Source organism: Suncus etruscus, chromosome 9 (genome assembly GCF_024139225.1).
Source record: "Suncus etruscus isolate mSunEtr1 chromosome 9, mSunEtr1.pri.cur, whole genome shotgun sequence".
In the NCBI taxonomy this organism is placed as follows: domain Eukaryota; kingdom Metazoa; phylum Chordata; class Mammalia; order Eulipotyphla; family Soricidae; genus Suncus; species Suncus etruscus.
Genome location: NC_064856.1, coordinates 51025088 through 51045685, shown reverse-complemented (window position 1 = coordinate 51045685; position 20598 = coordinate 51025088). Strand labels below are relative to the sequence as shown.

At 40.3% G+C, this 20598-nt stretch overlaps 1 protein-coding gene across 2 annotated transcripts in view; it reads right to left on the bottom strand.

Annotated features, from left to right (window-relative positions):
- The window catches only part of FCHSD2 (FCH and double SH3 domains 2), a 283860-nt gene that overhangs the window by 36676 nt on the left and 226586 nt on the right, over nucleotides 1-20598 (bottom strand). Inside the window, exons 11-12 of one of the 2 annotated variants that reach the window (XM_049780261.1) lie at nucleotides 17918-17989; nucleotides 7189-7305 (exon numbers count right to left, since the gene is read on the bottom strand). In XM_049780261.1, coding sequence (XP_049636218.1) covers nucleotides 7189-7305; nucleotides 17918-17989 — 189 coding nt within the window. The remainder of the gene's footprint in view (nucleotides 1-7188; nucleotides 7306-17917; nucleotides 17990-20598) is intronic. The other variant, XM_049780262.1, reaches the window with a different exon arrangement.

The following is a 20598-nucleotide window of genomic DNA, read 5'->3' as shown; positions in this document are numbered from 1 at the left end:
TAAGGTATTATTGCAAAGCAACAATGCCAAGATGGCCAAAAAGCTACCCACTCAGTACCTTTTATCGCAACCTCAGAATATGATTGGCCTATCATTTCTGTATACTTTTCCAAATCACCTTTTCTCAATTAAAAAAAATAAAATCCCAAAGGATTTCTGACATCAAAAGATACAATTGTCTTTTAGAGGAATTTTTCCAATTTTTCTAAACAATATTTTTATTGTTGTGGAAATATGATGTAATAGTGTTAATGTTTATGCTTTTGGTATACACAATTTATGCATCTCCATCAAATTAAAGAGCCAAACACTCTACTGCTGTCCTTCAGTCTTCCTGAGTCTTTCTATTTCCGAATTACTTGGCTGACCCCGGATCTCACTCAGATTTGTTAGATCAGAAATAGAACCTGGAGCCGGAGAGGTTGCATGGAGGTAGGGCATTTGCTTTGCATGCAGAAAGACGGTGGTTTGAATCCTGGCATCCCATATGGTTCCCCGAGCCTGCCAGGGGCGATTTCTGAGCATAGAGCCAGGCGTTACCCCAGAGCGCTGCCAGGTGTGACCCAAAAACAAATAATAAAATAAAATAAATAGAACAGGGGTCTCAAACTCAATTTATCTGGGGGCCGCAGGAGGCAAAGTCGTGGTGATGCAGGGCCACATAAGGGATTTTGCTTACCGAATATTCGCAATAAAAAATTGCATTAGTAAGAAAAAAATCGCAAAAAATTGCATTAAACATTTGCACACCCCGAACAGAACTGCTCGGGGTATGCGAATGTTTAATGCGATTTTTTTCTTACTAATGCGATTTTTATTGTCATTATTCAGTAAGCGAAGAATTGCGAAGACTGCAATATTTGAAGGCCAGCTGCGGGCCACAAAATGTTGTACGGAGGGCCGCAAACAGCCCGTGGGCCGCGAGTTTGAGACCCCTGAAATAGAACCTATTTCAACCTCGGGGTGATGTGATGATAGTTCTGTTTATAGTTCCACGGTTGTTTTCCACCCTGTCCAGTGGAGCTTCATCTTTTCCTGTCTGGTGCAATATTTAGCAACAGACAAAGAGGGAAGCTAAAAGTTTGGCTCTTTTCTCTGCATCACCCTGGTCTCTGCAGCTTGAGCCTAAAAACCTGTGCTATTTCAGGCTCTCTTACTTCTGATCTTCATCATCCTAAGTGCAATGCAGAAATGTTGCTGGACAGAAAACCTGGGTGGCCACACAGCTAACTTCATTATTTTTTCCCTCAGGTTTTACATCATCTTATTGCCTTTTCTATGCCTGAGAACTGTGTTTCATATACTGAGACAATTGTTTATGCAAAATTCCACATAAGTAACTATGCAATTCAAGTTACTTTACCAATGCCTAAAATAGAACAGGTTTTAGGGTTTTGGGAATAAAACCTTCTTGGAGGGGGGACTGAAGAGCTAGGCACTTGCCTTATACGTGGCCAACCCCAATTCAATCCATAGCACTATATATATTCCCCGAGAACAGCTAGGAGTGATCCTGAGCACAGAACCAGGAATAAGCACTGGGTACTGGCAGATAGACCTCCAAACTAGACTAAACAAAATTCCTTTTTAATCCTCAAAATATACCTTTCTAGATTTAAGTAGATAATAGGCCATATTTGTTGAAATCTATCTAGCAGAAAGACATGACATATTTTGACTAGAAGTTTATTTTTAATATCTGAAAGTTTATTTGCAAATATAGTCAAGTATTCCTAAAAAATGGTTTTATATGCTTTATATTAAGAAATAAAAATCAGGGGCCGGAGAGATAGCATGGAGGTAAGGCATTTGCCTTTCATGCAGAAGGTCATCGGTTCAAACCCCGGCGTCCCATATGGTCCCCCATGCCTGCCAGAGCAATTTCTGAGCATGGAGCCAGGAGTAACCCCTGAGCACTGCCGGGTGTGACCCAAAAACCACACCCACCCACACACACACACACACACACCCACACACACACAGAAATAAAAAATCTGTACTAATAAATCTCATCACTATGTACTGGATGTGTGATGGGACAGATAACTTTGTCTCTTTGAGATAATTAATTTATATTAGAGAAACTATACCCAAGAATCTGTTTCTGTCCTTGAATCTGATTTAGGTGATGAGTCTGGATTCCAAACCTGAGTCTGATGACTGAGTTTGGGGGAAGTGGTGTTAAGATGAGAATTGTATATTGCATAAAGTGGGATGTAAACTGTTAAGGTCAGAAGGCAGACTGTGGGATATGGCTGGGAATCTGGGCAGACAGCTGGCCAATGGCCTCCTGGGCTGACCACTTAATCCAGGAGAACAAGATCCCCCCATGCCAGACTGGTTTTCAGGGCTAGGTCTGGCAACTGGGCTCTGGGGGGAGGAGGGTGGAGAGAAACTCCAATCCCATGTTTTTCAAACTGGAGAGGAAGGCTGCAGCCGTACCCAGAAGATCCCACATGCCAGGATTACTGCTCCTCTTCTACTGGCATGGCTGGGAATCTGGACAGACAGCTGGCCAAAGGCCTCCAGGACTGACCAGTTAGTCCAGGAGACCGAGAGCCCCCCACGCCAGGCTGGCTTTCAAGGCCAGGTCTGGCATCTGAGCTCTGGGAGGATGGGGAGGAGACAAACTCCTCCCCCATGCTTTTTCATACTGGAGAGGGAGGCTGCAGCTGGACCCAGAAGATCCCACATGCCAGGATTCCTGCTCCTCTCCTACGGGTATGGCTGGGAATCTGGGCAGACAGCTGGCCAATGGCCTCCTGGGCTGACCACTTAGTCCAGGAGACAGAGATTCCCCCCATGCCAAACTGGTCTTCAGGGCCAGGTCTGGCAACTGGGCTCTGGGGGGAGGTCCGTATTCATACTGGACCCCCTGCAGCAGTGTCTTTTCTTACTAATACTCATTTTCATAATAACTGTGCAGGTGCAAATGTGCCAGCGCAATAAATATACTTTTTAAGCATTATCTAAAAATGTTCTTTATTCTAGACGGTTCCTAGGAAAGGAAACAGAATGCCAAAGATTTGGATGATAACACTCAAATAGATCTTTAAAGTCAGTCTTTATGTGGATGTGACTTTCCGTACTGACTCCAAGCCGAAATTACAAACAATTCATATATATATATATATATATATATATATATATATATATATATATATATATATATATATATATATATATATATATATATATTGTATATAGCCCCTGTCATGTATTGCCTCTCCCCTACCCCTATGTCTCTTCTATCCCCTCATCTCCCAATCCTGATCTGTTATCTTCCCTAATTTAACCCTCTTTACCCTCAGTTCCCAACTTGGTAGGCACCAAGATTGACCTGCCCCGACGGATCACCCTCCAGCTCCTCAGTGAAAGACACTCTCTGGGTCCCCGTTCTCATGCTCGGCAAAGAACTACAACCAGCACGCCTGCTGACTCATGCTTGATGGCCCCTCTAACCCCCACCAAATCGTGGACTGTTGCATGATACAGGAATCAGCCTCAGCAAAACCCCCAGCTCAAAGACACTATATGGTCTCGAAATGCAGCAAAGCATCTCTCAAACTCAATTCCAAGGCCTGTGAGTCAAAAAGTACCTTGACTTTTACTCCCCACAGAATATATCAAAAGACCTAATTGGGAGTCTTATATTGCCTATGGAAGCTCAATACCTGTATAACAATACATCTTAAGATATGTATTCCTAAATATACAGGTAGCCTCCTCCACCACTTGTTTTATTCGAATACCTTTTCTTTTTAACTCAGTTTTATTTATTTGTTCTATTTTAATATATACATTTTTTTCTCTATCCTTACCATTTTTGGTGCTGCTTGGTACAAAAAGACTTGACTGGGATAAAAGCTCAGAACAAAACCAGACGACAGAGACTGTGTGTGCAGCCTGTCATCCTTACCCAGAATAGCACCAGCAACACAGTATGACATTATACGTTTTTGTATGGGCACAGTAAAAAAAGGGGAAACCATAAACACAGAAACAAGATTTATCTTCTAGGGATAAGAACTCACTTTTTATAGCAGAAGGGTGCCTCCCATCCTGAACATGTGCCATGTGGATACAACAGAGTCCCCAGGAGATTGGACAGTGTTAGTCCAATCCCAAACCCCAGATCCCCGATGTAGAAATGATACGGCTCTGGGCAACACCACCAGGAACTAAGCTCCATTGGGAGATTTATAACACTGCTCTGGCACCAACTTGTGCTAGTTTTGATATGACAACGAGGAAAGGAAAACTTGACCTAAGACCAGGCTGTCCTATCCCATCACCTAACACTAAACGGAAATCAGAAGAAATATCATCCTTTGAACTGTGAAAAATAAGATCACCAGCAACAGAAAACTGACTTTGACAACCGTGACTGAACAGAACCTACCTTGGGACTAATAAGGAAAACCCTACCCTAGGCTGTAGCCCAGGACACATAAACAACAACAACAACAACAACAACAAGATGTCTTATTGCAGAGGTCCAACTTGGACAACAGAGACTGAGCAGAACCTTTGGATCCATAATATCCTAGACTTTGGCTTAGGGACTGAACGAAAGCAGGGAGCAAGTGTTACAGAAGAGTGAACACAATAACAATGATGATAGGAACCTCTAGACCTAGAGACTCTATCCTAGACCCTGACCTATAACCCACGCAAATACCAAGATCGCTAGCTACAGTGGCTTGATTTTCTCACACACAACCAAGAGGAAACTTTCCTGGCATCACAAAAAAGCCTTTGGGATGGGGTAATGAGTATATATGGAGCCAGGGGTTGTTTCCCATGATGGTATGCTTCAACGATGGAGAAACTCTGAATCTCTTAGGCCACAAGAATTCCCTTTCTTCCCCAATGCTTACTCTGCCTATGCAAAAAAAAAAAAAAAAAAAAAAGTGGGGGGAACACCAAACCCTGCCACTCCAGCACCTATACTTTTTCTTGTTTTGTTTTGATTTGTTAGTTTTTGACTTTATTTTCCTTCCCTTTTTTCTTCCACTTTTCTCTTTCTTTTTCACTCTTGTGGTTATTATTTAGAGATTTATTTTTATTTTTATTTGCCGGGTCCATTTTTTCCTTTTTTCTTCCATTTTTCTTTTCTTTTTTTTTTTTCCTCTCTCTCTTCTTTCTTTTTTGGGTAGGTGTCACCAAATATTTTTCTCCCTTTTTTCTTATCCTTTTTATCTCCAATGACGGTGGAATGGATGCTCAATCTACAACAAGCTGTAAAGTGGAGACCAGTTGCACTAGCATTCTGGGGCGTAAAGTAGGGAGATATGGGATGCATACTGGGAACAGGGGCGAAGGGAGGACAGCACTGGTGGTGGGAATGCCCCCCATTCATTGTTACTATGTACCATAAATGATGCAGTGAAAGATTTGTAATGCACTTTGGTCACAATAAAAAAAAAAAAGGCAGACTGTGGCAGACTTTTTTTTTTTTTTTAATAAAATAGCTAGAGGCCAAGAATTTGGCTCAAAGGTAAAGTGTATACCTTGCATGCATGAGACCTGGTTTCAATTCCTGACACTGCAAAAAAGGAAAAAAGAGCTGCAACTGCATTTCCCATTTTGCATGTTCTTCTAGAAATTTGTTATTTTCCCACCAGGAAGCAAATTAACTTCCTTTCCTTAAACATAGATAGGCCTATGGGATGGTCACAATAAAATCATGACACAAATGGAGTTAAGGTGATAGAGCTCAGAGGCAAAAAGTTGCTCTGATAGCATGAGGTCATAAGTGTTGATCCCCATATATATGCTGAGCAGGATCCTAGCAGCACTGTAACAAAGTATGTGATCTCTGGCCTATCACAGCTAGAAATTGAAACTAAAATTGTGCATGATACCCCCTCCCCTCCAATGAGCATTGTGACAGAACATGCAAGAGCACCACAGTTAAAGGAGTGTGATGCCTGGAATTATAACCAAGTGCCCAAATGCCATAACTATGTGTGTATGTGAGACCCTGGTCATCACAAAAGAAAAGTGAATGAAAGAGAAAAAGAACATAAAGCAAGTGATGCCTAGTAATTTGTGAAGCTATGTCAGAAAACATGGCCTATAGCTCCTATGTGGCTCACTCAGCATTCAACACCTTGGGAATTCTGTTACCATGCAATATAAATAGAGTAACTTGAAACTGTCATGTTGAAGAGACCATATGGACAGACCACAGGGGCAGATAGATGAGGAACTCGATGTTCTGGTTTCCAAATGTTGATGTTATCCTGGTTCAAACACTATTTCAGTGGGGAAATCTATACGATACATAAATATACAGAAAAAAGGCCCAAATAGTTGATAAGTGAAACCATGGCAGTGGTTAGGACTGCCTAGAAAGAGGATAAGGAACAAGAAAGGAAGATAGATTAGTATCGATATCTAAGACATCTCCATATTTATATGGAGGAATTAGAACCCACAGAAGAATTCAGAAATGATAGAATGGAAAAAAGAAACTCAGGATAAAGCTAGTTATAGATGACTTGTGATGAAGTTATAAATGAGTGGAAAGTAGAAATATTTACCATACCAAAAATAATCTCTCTGTGCTTAGAATTTAATTCCTAAGACACATTTTTCATGGAATTTATTAATACACCTTCAGAAAAGTTGGCTTGGTGATAAAAAGCCTATATCAGCATATGCATTATCTATAATAATATCACCAGCCTCTTAGGAAACGTGTGTGTATGTGTGCGTAGTGACTAAGATCAAACTAGGCCTCACTTGTGCAAGACATGAGCTCTGTTGAGCTACTCTGGCCACACATAGGCAATTCTTTTGCAAACAGATCGGTTACAGTGCTGCAGTAAGTGTGTTAGGATTTCCCAAACTAAGCTGCTAGATAAGAATATACTGCAGTGCTGAGAAATTATTAAAAAAAAAAAAGACCATATGTAGGATATCTTTAACATCCATAAAGGTAACTCCTGACATTGACTGGACATTTAGCTTAAGAGAAAAGGTGCCTCTCACACTTAAGATAAGTACACCAGGTAAGGCGTTTGCCTTGCATGCGGTCAACCTGGGTTCAAACCCTGGCATCCATCTGGTTCTCTGAGCAGTTTCTGTAGTGATTGCTGAGTATGCAGAGCCAGGAGTAACCCCTGAGCAATGACTAGGTATGACCCTCACTCCAGTGATAAAATAGACTCTCACACTTACCCGTTGTTGGTGAACAATGTTTTTGTGCTCCCGTGCAAACCGTGTGGCCCATTTCCGAGCCTCCTTGTTTAGGCTGTGCTCCTCTGTGGTCCCTGTTTCAGATTCTAACTGTCGGCTCTAGATCACAAAAGAGGACAGAGAAGAAAGTACTGTTATCCTTACTGAAATCACTACCATTTAGCAAGTACACCATCCATAAGGCTATGACTTAACTGGTACTCAAAACAAGGCATTCTCCACTACAGTAAGCAGTATTGACTCATGCCATAGTACTGAAGCCTGAGAAAGCAGTATAGAATCATGAGTGACCGTGGCTTTTTGTCAACATTGCTGAACATTAAAGCCCTGTCTCGAAGATTTTGGGGTATGAAACAAAGAAGGAAAAAAATTCATATCAACCTATTATGACAATAAAGTAATTGCAGAGATATTAGTGGAAATAAACCAACACTTATAGTAGAATTAAGGAATCATTAAAAACAAGAAAAAAGAAGAAAAGAAAACAAAGCAAAAGTAACATAAACTCTGCCCTGAAGACCTTGGGCTCACAATTACATGCTGTTTGATGGAAGCCAAACTCTGGTGAACCTGGTGGCGTTCACTATGCAGTACTAGTGACATATAAACCAATTTTACTTCGAACATTTGTTAACAAAAAATCAAGGTATTTGATAAGAAAATCTGAGGTTCTTACTAGGGCTGCAATTAATTTTTTTGGTTTTGTTTAATTTAGTTTTGGGGCCACATCCAGTAGTGCTAATGCTCAGGAATTACTCCTGGCTCTATGTTCAAGGATCACTTCTGGAAGACTTCGGGGGACAGATGAGGTGCAGGGAATATACTTGGGTCAATAGCATGCAAGGTAAACATTCTACCTGCTGTGCTATCACTCCAGACCCTGGGCTGCAATTAATTTTAAGTGCATGTATGCCTTAGCTACATGCACTGGAAATACAGTGTTTCTCTGGCTAAAAGACCCAGATATTGTGCTATTCTGCTTCTGCACTGAACCCTATGTTTGTTTGTTTGTTCCTTTTTTACCCATAATCTGAAGGCCTTGTCTAACCCATGGATGGAAGATACTCTAAAATTATTTTACATTATGCTAAAACATAATTTCTTTAATTTCTTCTTTTTGTGGCACACCGGGTGATGCTCAGGGGTTACTCCTGGCTCTGTGCTCAGAAATTGCTCCTGGCTCGGGGGGACCATATAAGATGTCAGGGGATCAAACTGAGGTCCATCTTAGGTTAGCACATGCAAGGCAAATGACCTACCACTTGCACCACTGCTTCAGCCCCACATAATTTCAATTTACTTGAAACTTTAAATTTATGGTAGGTATAATTTTAGAAAGAATGAGAGATTAAACAATTAAAAATATACTTTATGAGAAGGTCGGAGTGATAGTACCGCAGGTAAGCACTTGCTTTGCATGTAGTTGACTTGAACACTGCCAAGAATGATTCCTGAAGTCAGAGCCAGGAGTAACCCATGAGCATCAGTGGGTGTGCATCCCCCTCCCATAAAACACAACTACTTTCTAGGAGATGTATAAGATAGATAAGGTCTCAAACTCCTGATGTTGTTAGGGACTAAAGATACCACAAATATATTAGGTATAATAATGTTGAACTAGTAAAAAGTATAAATTCATCTGCCTAATATAAACTGACATGTAAAGTTATGTTTCTGTTTTTACCTCTCAAGTATGTACCTGGAGAGAGATGTTCAGAAGATTACTCATCAAAATATTAGTGACAGTTCAGGTGAAAATATTTATTTTTTAAGACATATAGTTAGACAATGACAAAGCTATGTCAGTTTTTTTTACTTTATTTATTTATTTATTTTTTTTTTTTTTGGTGTTTTCGGCCACACCCGTTTGATGCTCAGGGGTTACTCCTGGCTAAGCACTCAGAAATTGCCCCTGGCTTGGGGGAACCATATGGGGCGCCAGGAGATCGAACCGCGGTCCGTCCTACACTCGCGTTTGCAAGGCAGACACCTTACCTCTAGCGCCACCTCACCGGCCCCTTTATTTTTTAGGGGGTTGGACTACACTCAACTCTGCTCAGGGGTTTCTCCTGGCTCTATGTTCAGGAATAACCACTATGAGCAGAACTATATATGGTGCCAGGGACCAAACTAAGGTGAATTGATAGGCTTCCCCTATGCAAGTTTTTGAAATAGGGATTATTTACTGGATAGTAAAACTCCTGCTAACTGATTTACAATATTTTTTCCTTTAGTTTTTCTTTCTTCTTTTTTTTTTTTTTTTTGTTTTTTGGGTCACACCTGGTGTTACTCAGGGGTTACTCCTGGCTGTCTGCTCAGAAATAGCTCCTGGCAGGCACGGGGGACCATATGGGACACCGGATTCGAAGCAACCACTTTTAGTCCTGGATTGGCTGCTTGCAAGGCAAACACCGCTGTGCTATCTCTCCGGGCCCTCCTTTAGTTTTGCAAAACAATTGTAAGAGAGAATATTTTCTCAATGTCTAAATTTGAAAATCTAGATTCAGAAACAAGGTATCTTTCCTAAAGCCACACAGCGGAAAATCACAAAGGTTGCCAGACTTAGTTGGTCTACAATTCTCTTCTCTGAAAAGTGATCATTCAGTCATTCTACCCATGATGGGATCACCCACCTTGGAGACTGGTCTAGGGCTTGTGCTCCTGATATTTTACTGTCTTTACACACCATACAGTCTTACTGATTATTTCAAAGAATGACATTACTAAAATAAATAGTCTAATATTATTAATATATTAGTCTTTGAGTTACTTAAATATTTTGTCCTTGGATACCCTCTCAACATATGATTTCTGCAGTCTGGGAGGTAGCTCAAATGGCTAGAGGACATGTGGGAGTCCTGAGTTCGCTCCTCAGCATGACAGGGTCCCCTGAGCACTGCAAGATATAGCCCAGAAAACAAAACTGACAAATGTATTAAATCAAGATATGATTCCTGTTAATACACGAGCACATGTGTAATATAGGAGCATATGTCAAGGAAGGCAAGTTGAGTAGAGAAAGAAAGGCTGACTAAAATACAAGAGACAATATTTTTCAAGTCTGTAACTGAAACATACCGGTAACTATTTGAAAGGGAAAGAAATGGTTTTGTCTGATGAACAAAAACCACAAACATGGAAAAACACTACTAATTCCAACTTTTTTTTAAAAGTTAATTTTAGGGTTGTCATGCCAATATCATGTGAAAGAGCAATGCTTTTATTAACCCTCATTCAAGGGATTTGTACTAGCGATTTCAGTTTATTGCAAGATAAATGCATTGTGCTAAATCTATGACCCATTTTACTTTTTTCTATAATTATTTATATAGTTAAATATTATTTGTTTGCAAATGAATCTCTTTAAATATAAAGCATTTCCAAGGAAAAACCTTTTGCTTTCTCATTCCAAGTGACCTCTGAGAGTAAAGGGACTAAGAATGGCACTGAGGGACAGAGCGATAGTGTAGTGGGGTAAGGTAACCCATGCTGGGTTCAATACCCAAAATCACCTATGTCACCACCAAATTCTATGAGGAGTAATTCCTAAGTGCAGAGCCAGGGATAAGCCCTAGGCACTGCTGGGTGTGGTCCCAAAACAAAACAAAAATGCAGGAAAAGATGGTGCTGTTTGTCATCTATTGACTGCTCTCTTTTTTCACCCAGACTGCATGCGCTTTAAGCTGCTGGAAGCAGGTGATGACATGGACCCTGAAGTATGCAATAGGACAACAGCAATCCCAGGAGACTTCCAGAGGACAACTCAACAAGAGGGTTCAGAGCTAGGGATTTTGATTAAAAAACTGAGAAAAAAAAAAAGGTTGTAAAGTTCAATAATCTTTGCAATAATGTCTTCTATATTAGATATCTTGGTATTTCCTGTAGTGTTAAAACATAGTAAAATTAAGTATAAGTAAAAATAAAGAAAATAAAAAACAAAAGGCAGTAAATATTTATTCTTTATTTACTAAGTGCCAGGGACTAAGCAAAATGCTTATATGTCCTGTTTAATTTTCAGACCAATAAGGCATTTTATTCATGAGGGAGATGAATCAGAGGTCAAATATACATGACTATAAACAGTGCTAGAAAGTAGACTATTTCCTGAAGTGACACAGTATAGCCTCTGTGACTGAAAGACTCTCCAATGAACACTAAGAGCCTAAAAAATACAAGTGAGGCCTGTAGCATGGTTCAGTGGTAGAGTATGTCTGCCTTGTAGGTAAAAGGCTGTGAGCTGAATCTTTAGCAACACCCCTGAGCTGAGTGCAGTCCTGACAACACTGCCATGTGTGTTTACTGAGTGTAAGAGTGTAGGACTTCCTGCGCTTCACAATTGGCTGTAAAAACTCCACTGAATGCTACAACTGTGTGTGAAAAAGAAAAACTCCCTCTCCCTCACATACACCTTACTCATCAAAACAACAAAGAGAAGGAGCAAAGAAAAAGTCAATTAAAACTATTATATGGGGGAACCAGAGAGATAGCATGGAGGTATGGGCATTTGCCTTGCATGCAGGACGGTGGTTCCTCGGTATCCCATATGGTTCCCGAGCCTGCCAGGAGCGATTTCTGAGCCTAGAGCCGAGTAACCCCTGAGCACTGCCAGGTGTGACCCAAAAACCAAATACATATATGCATATACACACACACACATATATGTATATTATATATTATATGGGGACCAGAGCGAGTACAGTGGATAAAGCATTTGCCTTGTATACTACTGACAGGGACTGGATCTCTAGCACCCCAAATGGTCTCCTGAACCCTACCAGGAGTTATTTCACAGTATAGAGCTAGGACAAAGCTCTGAACACAACTATTTGTGCCCCCAAAACAAAAATAAGCTTTAAGTGTGTGTGTGCATACATATGTAAATATACTTGACAATCTTCCACATAAATTATTCCCTTTGGAGAGGGTAGCTTTTAGAATGCAGTCCTATATATATATATATATATATATATATATATATATATATATATACATGTATATATATGTATATATATTATTGTTTGTTTATTATTTGTCTTGCTTTTGGTTTATTGGGTCATACTCGGCAGCACTTAGAAATAGCTCCTGGCAGGCTCGGGGGACCATATAGGATGCTGGGAATCAAACCAGTGTCCATACTGAGATTGGCTGTATGCAAAGCAAACGCCCTACCACTGTGTTATTGCTTCGGCCCCTACAATCCATATATCATAGACTAATCCTGGAGTAATCTTTTTTTTTTTTCTTGGTTTTGGGGGCTCAGAGGTTACTGCTGGTTAAGCAAGCGCTCAGAAATTGCCCCTGGCTTGGAGGGACCATATGGGATGCTGGGGGATCGAACTGCAGTCCTTCCTTGGCTAGCGCTTACAAGGCAGACACCTTACCTCTAGCGCCACTTCACCGGCCCCGGAGTAATCTTTTTTTAATATTAGAATAATTTTATACTGGGGCCTGAGAGATAGCACAGCAGTAGGGTGTTTGCCTTGCACACAGTCGATTCAGGACAAATGGTGGTTAAAATCCCGGTGTCCCATATAGTCCCTCGTGCCTGCCAGGAGCGATTTCTGAGTGCAGAGCCAGGAGTAACCCCTGAGCGCCACCAGGTGTGGCCCCCCAAAAAACCCAACAACTACAAAAAAAGAATAATCTTATACTAAAAGTTTTATTTCAGGAGCTAGCTGGAAGGCTCAAAGTGCTGGAGGTAAGGCTTTGCATAAAGGAGCCAGCGTTCAAATCTCAGCAAGGTGTGGTCCTTAGCTCCTGAGCACCACTCGTTTGATCCCACTCTAAAAAGATACTTTCACTTCAGCCATAAAAAATGCAGTTGGTCAGGGAGATAGTTGAAAGGGCCAGAACAAATACTTGGCATGCAGGAAGCTAAGGTTTAATTTCTGACAATATTTTCAAGTACTACTGGGATCAAACCCTAAGCAATGGAGTCTGAAGTAGCTCCCGAACATTACCAGGTGTGGCTAGGGAAAAAAAAAATATATATATATATACATTTTACTCATTCTAGAAAGGCCTTTTGACTGCTTGGTGTCATTTGAGAAATGGTATTTAAGAAAATAAAGAACATTTTAGGAATAAATATCTATGATTATACATAAGGAAAATTCTCAGTATTAATCATGACACAGTTACTAAGTTACTGCATTAGACAAAACTCATAGGTGATCACTGCAACTTGAAATCATTTACTGTTAGATTTTAATTTAATTCCTTTAATGCATAGCACAAAATGATTGTAGTCTAATAAAACCATTTGGTCAGTTCCTTTTGGTATTTCATAAGAAAGCTTGAGTCAAAACCATTATATATATTAAAACAAAATAAAAAATAATTTTGATTTATCAGAAGGTAATAAGACACCAAAATATAAAAGAAGTGTGATAATTTTAAGCATTAAATTCTGATGAAAATATTATGACTAAATAATTTTCATTGGACACTGGTTTTGTTTTTTGTTTTTGTTTTTTTAGCACACCTTAAAGTCTCAAGGGACCACATGTGGCACTGGAGGTTGAATCAGCATAGACAGAAAAAGTTGTGTGCAAGACAAGTGTCTTACATCTGTACTATCTCTTTGATCTCATGGTAGTATTCAGGGGACCATATCCAGTACTTGAGATTAAACATCGACTTCTGGTATGTAAGCCTATGCTTAGACCATTGTGCTACTTCTTTAGCCAACTGGACATTTCAGATCTTTGTAGGAAACTGCAACTTGAAATAGGTTTATTATACGTTAAAAAAATTTAGACACTGTTTAACCATCTTTAAAAAATAGGGGCTAGATAGATAGTATAATGGGTAGGGGCTCTTGACTTGCATGCAGCAGGCATGAGTTTGATCCATGGCATCCCATATGGTACTCCAAGCATCACCAGGAGTAATTCCTGAGCATAAAGTCAGGAAGGACCCTTGAACAAGGCTGGGTATGGGCCCCTGCCCCCCACATAAAAAACAAAATAAAAAAAAGAAAGAAGAATAAATGGGACTAATATTTAATTTATTTGTTTTATTTTTGTTTTGTTTTGTTTTTGCTTTTGGCCACACCTGGTGACACTCAGGGATTACTCCTGGCTATGCACTCAGAAATCGCTCCTGGCTTGGGGGACCATATGGGATGCCTGGGATCAAACTGAGATCCATCCTGGATTAGCTGCATCCAAGGCAAATGCCCTACTGCTGCGCTATTGCTCCAGCCCCCTGGAGACTAATATTTTATTTTGTCTGTGATTTCATAAATGTGAACCTAGTCCATATCAAATATTTGGTGAACACTCTTCTCTAAGTAATGCATGAGGATATATAATATAAATATAATAGTACAATGAATGAAAAATGAATGTGTCAAACTCTTAAGCAATCTATAAACTTCTAATCCTGACAATAAAATTCAAATTTAAGGGGGCCGGGCGGTGGCGCTAAAGGTAAGGTGCCTGCCTTGCCTGCGCTAGCCTCGGACGGACCACGGTTCGATTCCCCCGGCGTCCCATATGGTCCCCCAAGCCAGGAGCGACTTCTGAGTGCATAGCCAGGAGTAACCCCTGAGCATTACCGGGTGTGGCCCAAAAACCAAAAAAAAAAAAAAAAAATTCAAATTTAAGAATGATACTGCTCTGCAGGGGAAGTCTATCTGAACAGCCCTAAGATGTGACAGTCCTACTTGAAGACCAAGGGGAATAACCTTAGGCACGCAAGTGCCAGCAGATGTTGTTCTCATAGTAAGTAAAAACAAAAGTATTTCATAGTTTTTTTTTTTTTTATAGGCAACCATAACAAGACTCAAACACAAAATCTACTGGCAAGCAACATTTATGGTTTTGTTCAAATTCTTTCCCAGACTACTATGTCTGGTATAGTTAATGAATGTATGGACTTAGCTCTAGCTCCAACACTAGTTGAGTTTCACTAAGCAAGTTTCTTTTCTTTCTTTCCTTTTTTTTTTTTTTGGGGGCTATATCCAAAAACTATACCCAGCAGTAACCTCATACATTAATAGCAAGGGCTCTACTGCTGAGTTTGCATATTGTTCTTAATCACTGAAAAGTAAATTTCAATATATATCCAAAATCTAATCCATAATATAAAGACAATTAAGATTTGAGTACCAAAGTAATCTTACAAAGCACTTGGGGCTGAAGCGATAGTTGATAGGGCACTATCTTTCCATTTGTTTGACCTGGGTTTGATGTCTTAAATCACATATGGTCTCCAGAGCTCTGGCACAGAGCCACAAAGCCAAGAGTGACTCCTGAGCACTAGAGGGTGTGGCCCCCAAACAAAACAAAAATAGGGGGCCAGAGTGATGACACAGAAGTAAGGAGTTTGCCTTGCACATGGCCGACCCAGGATGGACCAAGGTTCGATCCCTTGGCTTCCCCATTTGGTCCCCCAAGCCCAGGAGCGATTTCTGAACATAGCCAGGAGTAATGCCTGAATGTCACTGGGTGTGGCCCAAAATCCAAAAACAAAAACAAATAAAACAAAAACAAATGAATCATTAATTTTTGAGAGGAGACTCAACATATTTTTTATTTGGCTTTGGGGCCATACCTGGCACTGATTGGAAGCTATTCTTAATTCAGTGCTTAGGAGAACCATGTGGTACTGGGGAACCAAACCTGGAGTAATCACAAAAAAATGTAATTTCATACTCACTAGGATGGTTAAAATCAAAGAAAGGATAATACCAAATAGTAGTAAAGAATGAGAAATTTATAAAAAGGAAAATAAAAGAATGAGAAATGGAGCCCATAATAGTGATGAAAATGTAAAATGGTACAGCCATTTAGAAAACAATTTAGCAGTTTATTAAACTTCATACACAAATTAATCATATGAAATGTACAACTGCAAGCAGTGTAAGAGAAAAGAAAACAGGGCCAGGGAGATGGCTCAGAGTTGGAGCACCTGCTTCCAGAAGCAGGAGCCTGAGGTATAATCTGGTCCCACTTAGTCCTCTGAGTACTGCCACATATGACCTTCCCTCCCCAACAAAGAAAAGAGAAATGAAAATATATTTGCACAAAGACTTATAATAAGTGTTAACAACACACTATCAGTAACAGCCCAAAGAGGGTAGCAACTTAAATACAACTAACAAATTACAGTGTACTTACAAAATAGAATAATACTATTACACACTTAAAAGGAACAAAGTTGGGCCAGGGATGTGGCTCAGTGGTAGAATTCATGCTTTGCCAGTAAGGCCAGGGAATTAATACATGCAAACATACATGCTTCAAACATGCCAACACACACAAAACACACATGCTCATATGGGACACATCTGATACACTATGGATATGTATGATATGGATATGGATATGGATGAAACTCAAATATGCTAAGATGCTGAAAAAAACAAGACAGGAGACTATATTACATGATTTGATTTACATTAAATGTCTAGAAAAGGCCACTCTACAGAGAAATAATACAGATCTGGGGTTGCTTCAGGATAGGGGACTGAAACAGTAAGTGAGATTAATAGTAATTGGGATCAATTACTTATTACTATGGGAGCATAAAAATATTCTGAAGTTTACTTCTGATAATAACCACACACATCAATAAATTTGCTAAAAATTACCAAATAATACAATTTTTGGAGAGTCAACAGTGCCTTACACACTGTACTATTTCTTTGGCCCCCAAATAATATTCTTTGAATGGAAATATTAAATAATATGACATCTCAGTAAAGTGGTAGAAATGCTGCCCTGCATCAGGATGTGTCAGCCCTGGGAACTCAGAGCATACTCATAAGCAGCACTTGATTGATTCTATTTACTGGTTTTGTACACATGTCGATGAGTTCATTGAGTCTGGGGTCTGTAGTTACCCACCTGACAGGTAGAATTAATTAATGAGCACTGACTGCTGCTTCATAACAGGCTTAAGTGCTATTAACTTCAAGAGGAAACCATAAAAGTCATTAAACCATGGCTCCATTCTCACATGAAACAACAGGGCCAGTATATGCTGAATAAAAATAATCATTTGGGATTTTATTCTCTGTGGGCAGTAAGAATATTTACTTTACAATAAATCAGTAATTACAATCAAAAATATTCCGCAGTTAAGAGATATTTAAAAATCCATTAAAAACTTTTTCCAATTGTTGACAATTGGGGGCGATGTTTATAAAAGCATGTGCATTTATCTTTTCCACTATGAAAAAAAAATAATTGCTCCCCAATTGCTAACAGTTCTCAGAAAACAGATTATTACCGTCTTTTGTTTTTTAGGCCATGACTGGTTATTCTTAGGGATCACTGTTGGCAGGGCTTGGGGGGACCACATGGGATGGCTGATGCAAGACAAGTGTCCAACCCACTGCAGTCTCACTGGCCCTGTGTGTCATTATTTCACTCTCTAACTATGGACAAATGTCTTCCTTTCCAGGCATCAGCTTACTTGTAAAAGACTTAGATCCATACCCAAGCTCTTTCCAGCACTTTGGCTGAGGGAAGCTAAGGTGCCTCAGACAAATGAAAAAGGCCATATTAGAGATTTCACTCTAAACAGTAAAGGAAATATTTATGCGCTGATAAATGGAAAGGCGCAATGGATAGAATCAGTTTGGTCCCTTATACACACATCTATACACATATACATATACATAATTTTTGCCACGAAGTTCCATCTATTATTAACATGCAAAACACACACCCTTTCCCTCCCACCTTTGATCCCCATATACCTCAGCTATGGTCATTCTCAGAGCACTGACATGGGAGAGCTCAATATCCACCAGTTGGGCAGCTTTTAAACTCTGCCCAGTAACGATGGCACAAGGACAGAAAACAGCAGAGAGTTAGAATTTAAGGCAAATAGGGACACACAGCTAAGCACAATGTCTAGAAACAAAGGGTTAGGGCTGTCTTTGGGCACGGCCATTGGACAAGAGAGATAAGAGTTATTGTTAGTTTATCTGAGGAAAATGATAAAGCTAAAATGATTTCATAACTGGACTATAAGTCAAGGTGGTTAATTTGTCCATGCCCTGCATCTTCCATTGCTCAGCTTTAATCTTTGCAGGCTTCAAATTATAAGTCAGTGTTACTGAGTCATTATGCCAAGGCTGAATGGCTTAAAGGGGGAAAAAAGGCTCTACAATGAAGGGCCAGGATTATAATCTGAAAAAAAAGATGGTTTCCTACAATGCTTTAGATAGCCACTTACAGGGCTAACTTAAGTTTACTAAGAAAAACGATGATTTCTCCAGCAAAATTGTCTATTAAATTGGTAACATTAAAGTATGCTATCAGAAATTCATGATTCTACCAAAAGACTGAATAAATCTAATTTGACTTCTCTCTTACTTCCCTGCATTGAAAGAGTAGTTTATTTTATTTATTTTTTTTGGGAGGGGGGGTCACACCCGGCAGTGCTCAGGGGTTACTCCTGACTCTGCACTCAGAAATCGCTCCTGGCTGGTACAGGGGACCATATGGAATGCTGGGAATTGAACCCAGGTCCGTCCTGGGTCGGCCACGTGCAAAGCAAACACCCTACCGCTGTGCTATCTCTCTGGCTCCTGAAAGAGTATTTTAATATGCCAAAACATGCCTTCTCATTTTGTAGAAATTAAACACATATATTTTTGTGCTATCAATCAAATCAGTGTTCTGGTTTTCTATCTCTTATTTATTTTGAGGAAAGGGCTTGAGCCACATGCAGCGTGTGTACTCAGGAGCTCCTTCTGTCTCAGTGCTCTCTGCTACTTATCTCTCTGGCCACTCTCTCTTTCAGATAGAGGCCTCCATAGTGATCCTGGGGAATCTAGGGGACACTCTTGCCTAGACCCTGCCGAACAGTGTGGACCTGAAAAGAATTTACCCAGTGGTGCTGAGGATTGAATTCAGATGTTCCACAAATGAAAGGTACTGAGGTCTTCCACTGAGCTTTCTCTTTGGCCCTAACTTTTTTTGGGAGAAGACCCAACCAGTGTTCAAGAGACCTGGGGCCCCACCAACAATTCTTGACCAATCCATAGAGGTTGGATGGGAAGATTGAGGATAAGGTACTGCACAGATTCCTGCAGTGCTGAGGATCACGTAGGCCACTCCAGCAGTGTTTAGGGTCTTCCAGGATCGTACCTGGCAGTATTTGGAGGTCTACAAGATACTAGGGATCGAACTTGTGGGATGCCCTAACTGCTGTTATTTCCCAACCCTTTGATTCCATTTGAAAGAATAACAACACATATTTTTTAAAGAAATTTGAAGATAAAATTTATAAATCATGTCAACTTTTTTTTTTGATCTCCTCCTCCTCCTGGGCTGGGGAGGGGGTGCGGCTGGCCGACTGTGGCTGCTGACTCTGGAGCTTGGCTCAGCTTGGCTCTGGCTGCGACAGAGGGAGCCCAGCCAGGGAGGCGAGTGAGGGGGTGAGGGAGGAGCGAGGGGAGTATGGAGAGGAGGAGAAGCCCATGTCAACTTTTTAAAAATTGCCAATTTGGAGGCCGGTGAGGTGGCGCTAGAGAGAAGGTGTCTGCCTTGCAAGTACTAGCCAAGGAAGGACTGCTGTTCGATCCCCTAGCGTCCCATATGGTCCCCCCAAGCCAGGGGCAATTTCTGAGTGCTTAGCCAGGAGTAACCACTGAGCATCAAATGGGTGTGGCCCGAAAAACAAAAACAAAAAAAATTTGTCAATTTGGGGATGGCAGATGTGGTTTAACAAATACTTTGCCATTGTGAGGTCCTACATTCGATTCCTGTTACTGCAGGTCACCTGAGCACTGTGGATGTGGCAGTGGTGGTTGCCCAAGCACTATACAGCCTTAGAACTGCCAGGTATGGCTCCCATAACAACTACAGATAAATAAAAATGGCCAATCTGTTACTTATGCTAATACTTTAAAATTCTAAGAAATCTAAAATGATGATAAAGGGCTGTTGGTCTCTTTGTTTTTGAGCCACATGTTGCCATTGTGCAGAACTTACTTCTGGCTCTGGGCTCAGGCCCATTCTGATGGGCTTGTGGGACCATATGAGGAATCAGGGATGGAACATGGATTGGCTGCGCCTTACCAACTATACTAATGTTCCATCCTCTTAAAGGGTTTATTTTTTATAAAACAAATTCACAAGTACATACAGATTATATTTATTAATTCTATTCTGATTAAAAATTTAGCCAATGATATCTTTGAAGGAGCGTACACTTAAAGAATTTCACCAATAAAATATCAAGTTAAATTTTGAGTTAACAAATTCTTACTGTGGACTGGGGAGATAGCTCAAAGCTTTAGAGCCCAGTTTTATTGACTGAAGTCCTATAGGCAGGTTCAATTCCCAGCAATGTCTGGTTGCCAAAGAACTGCTGGCTATGGGCTCACAAACAAACAAAAAAACTTATTTATTTATTTATTTTTGCATT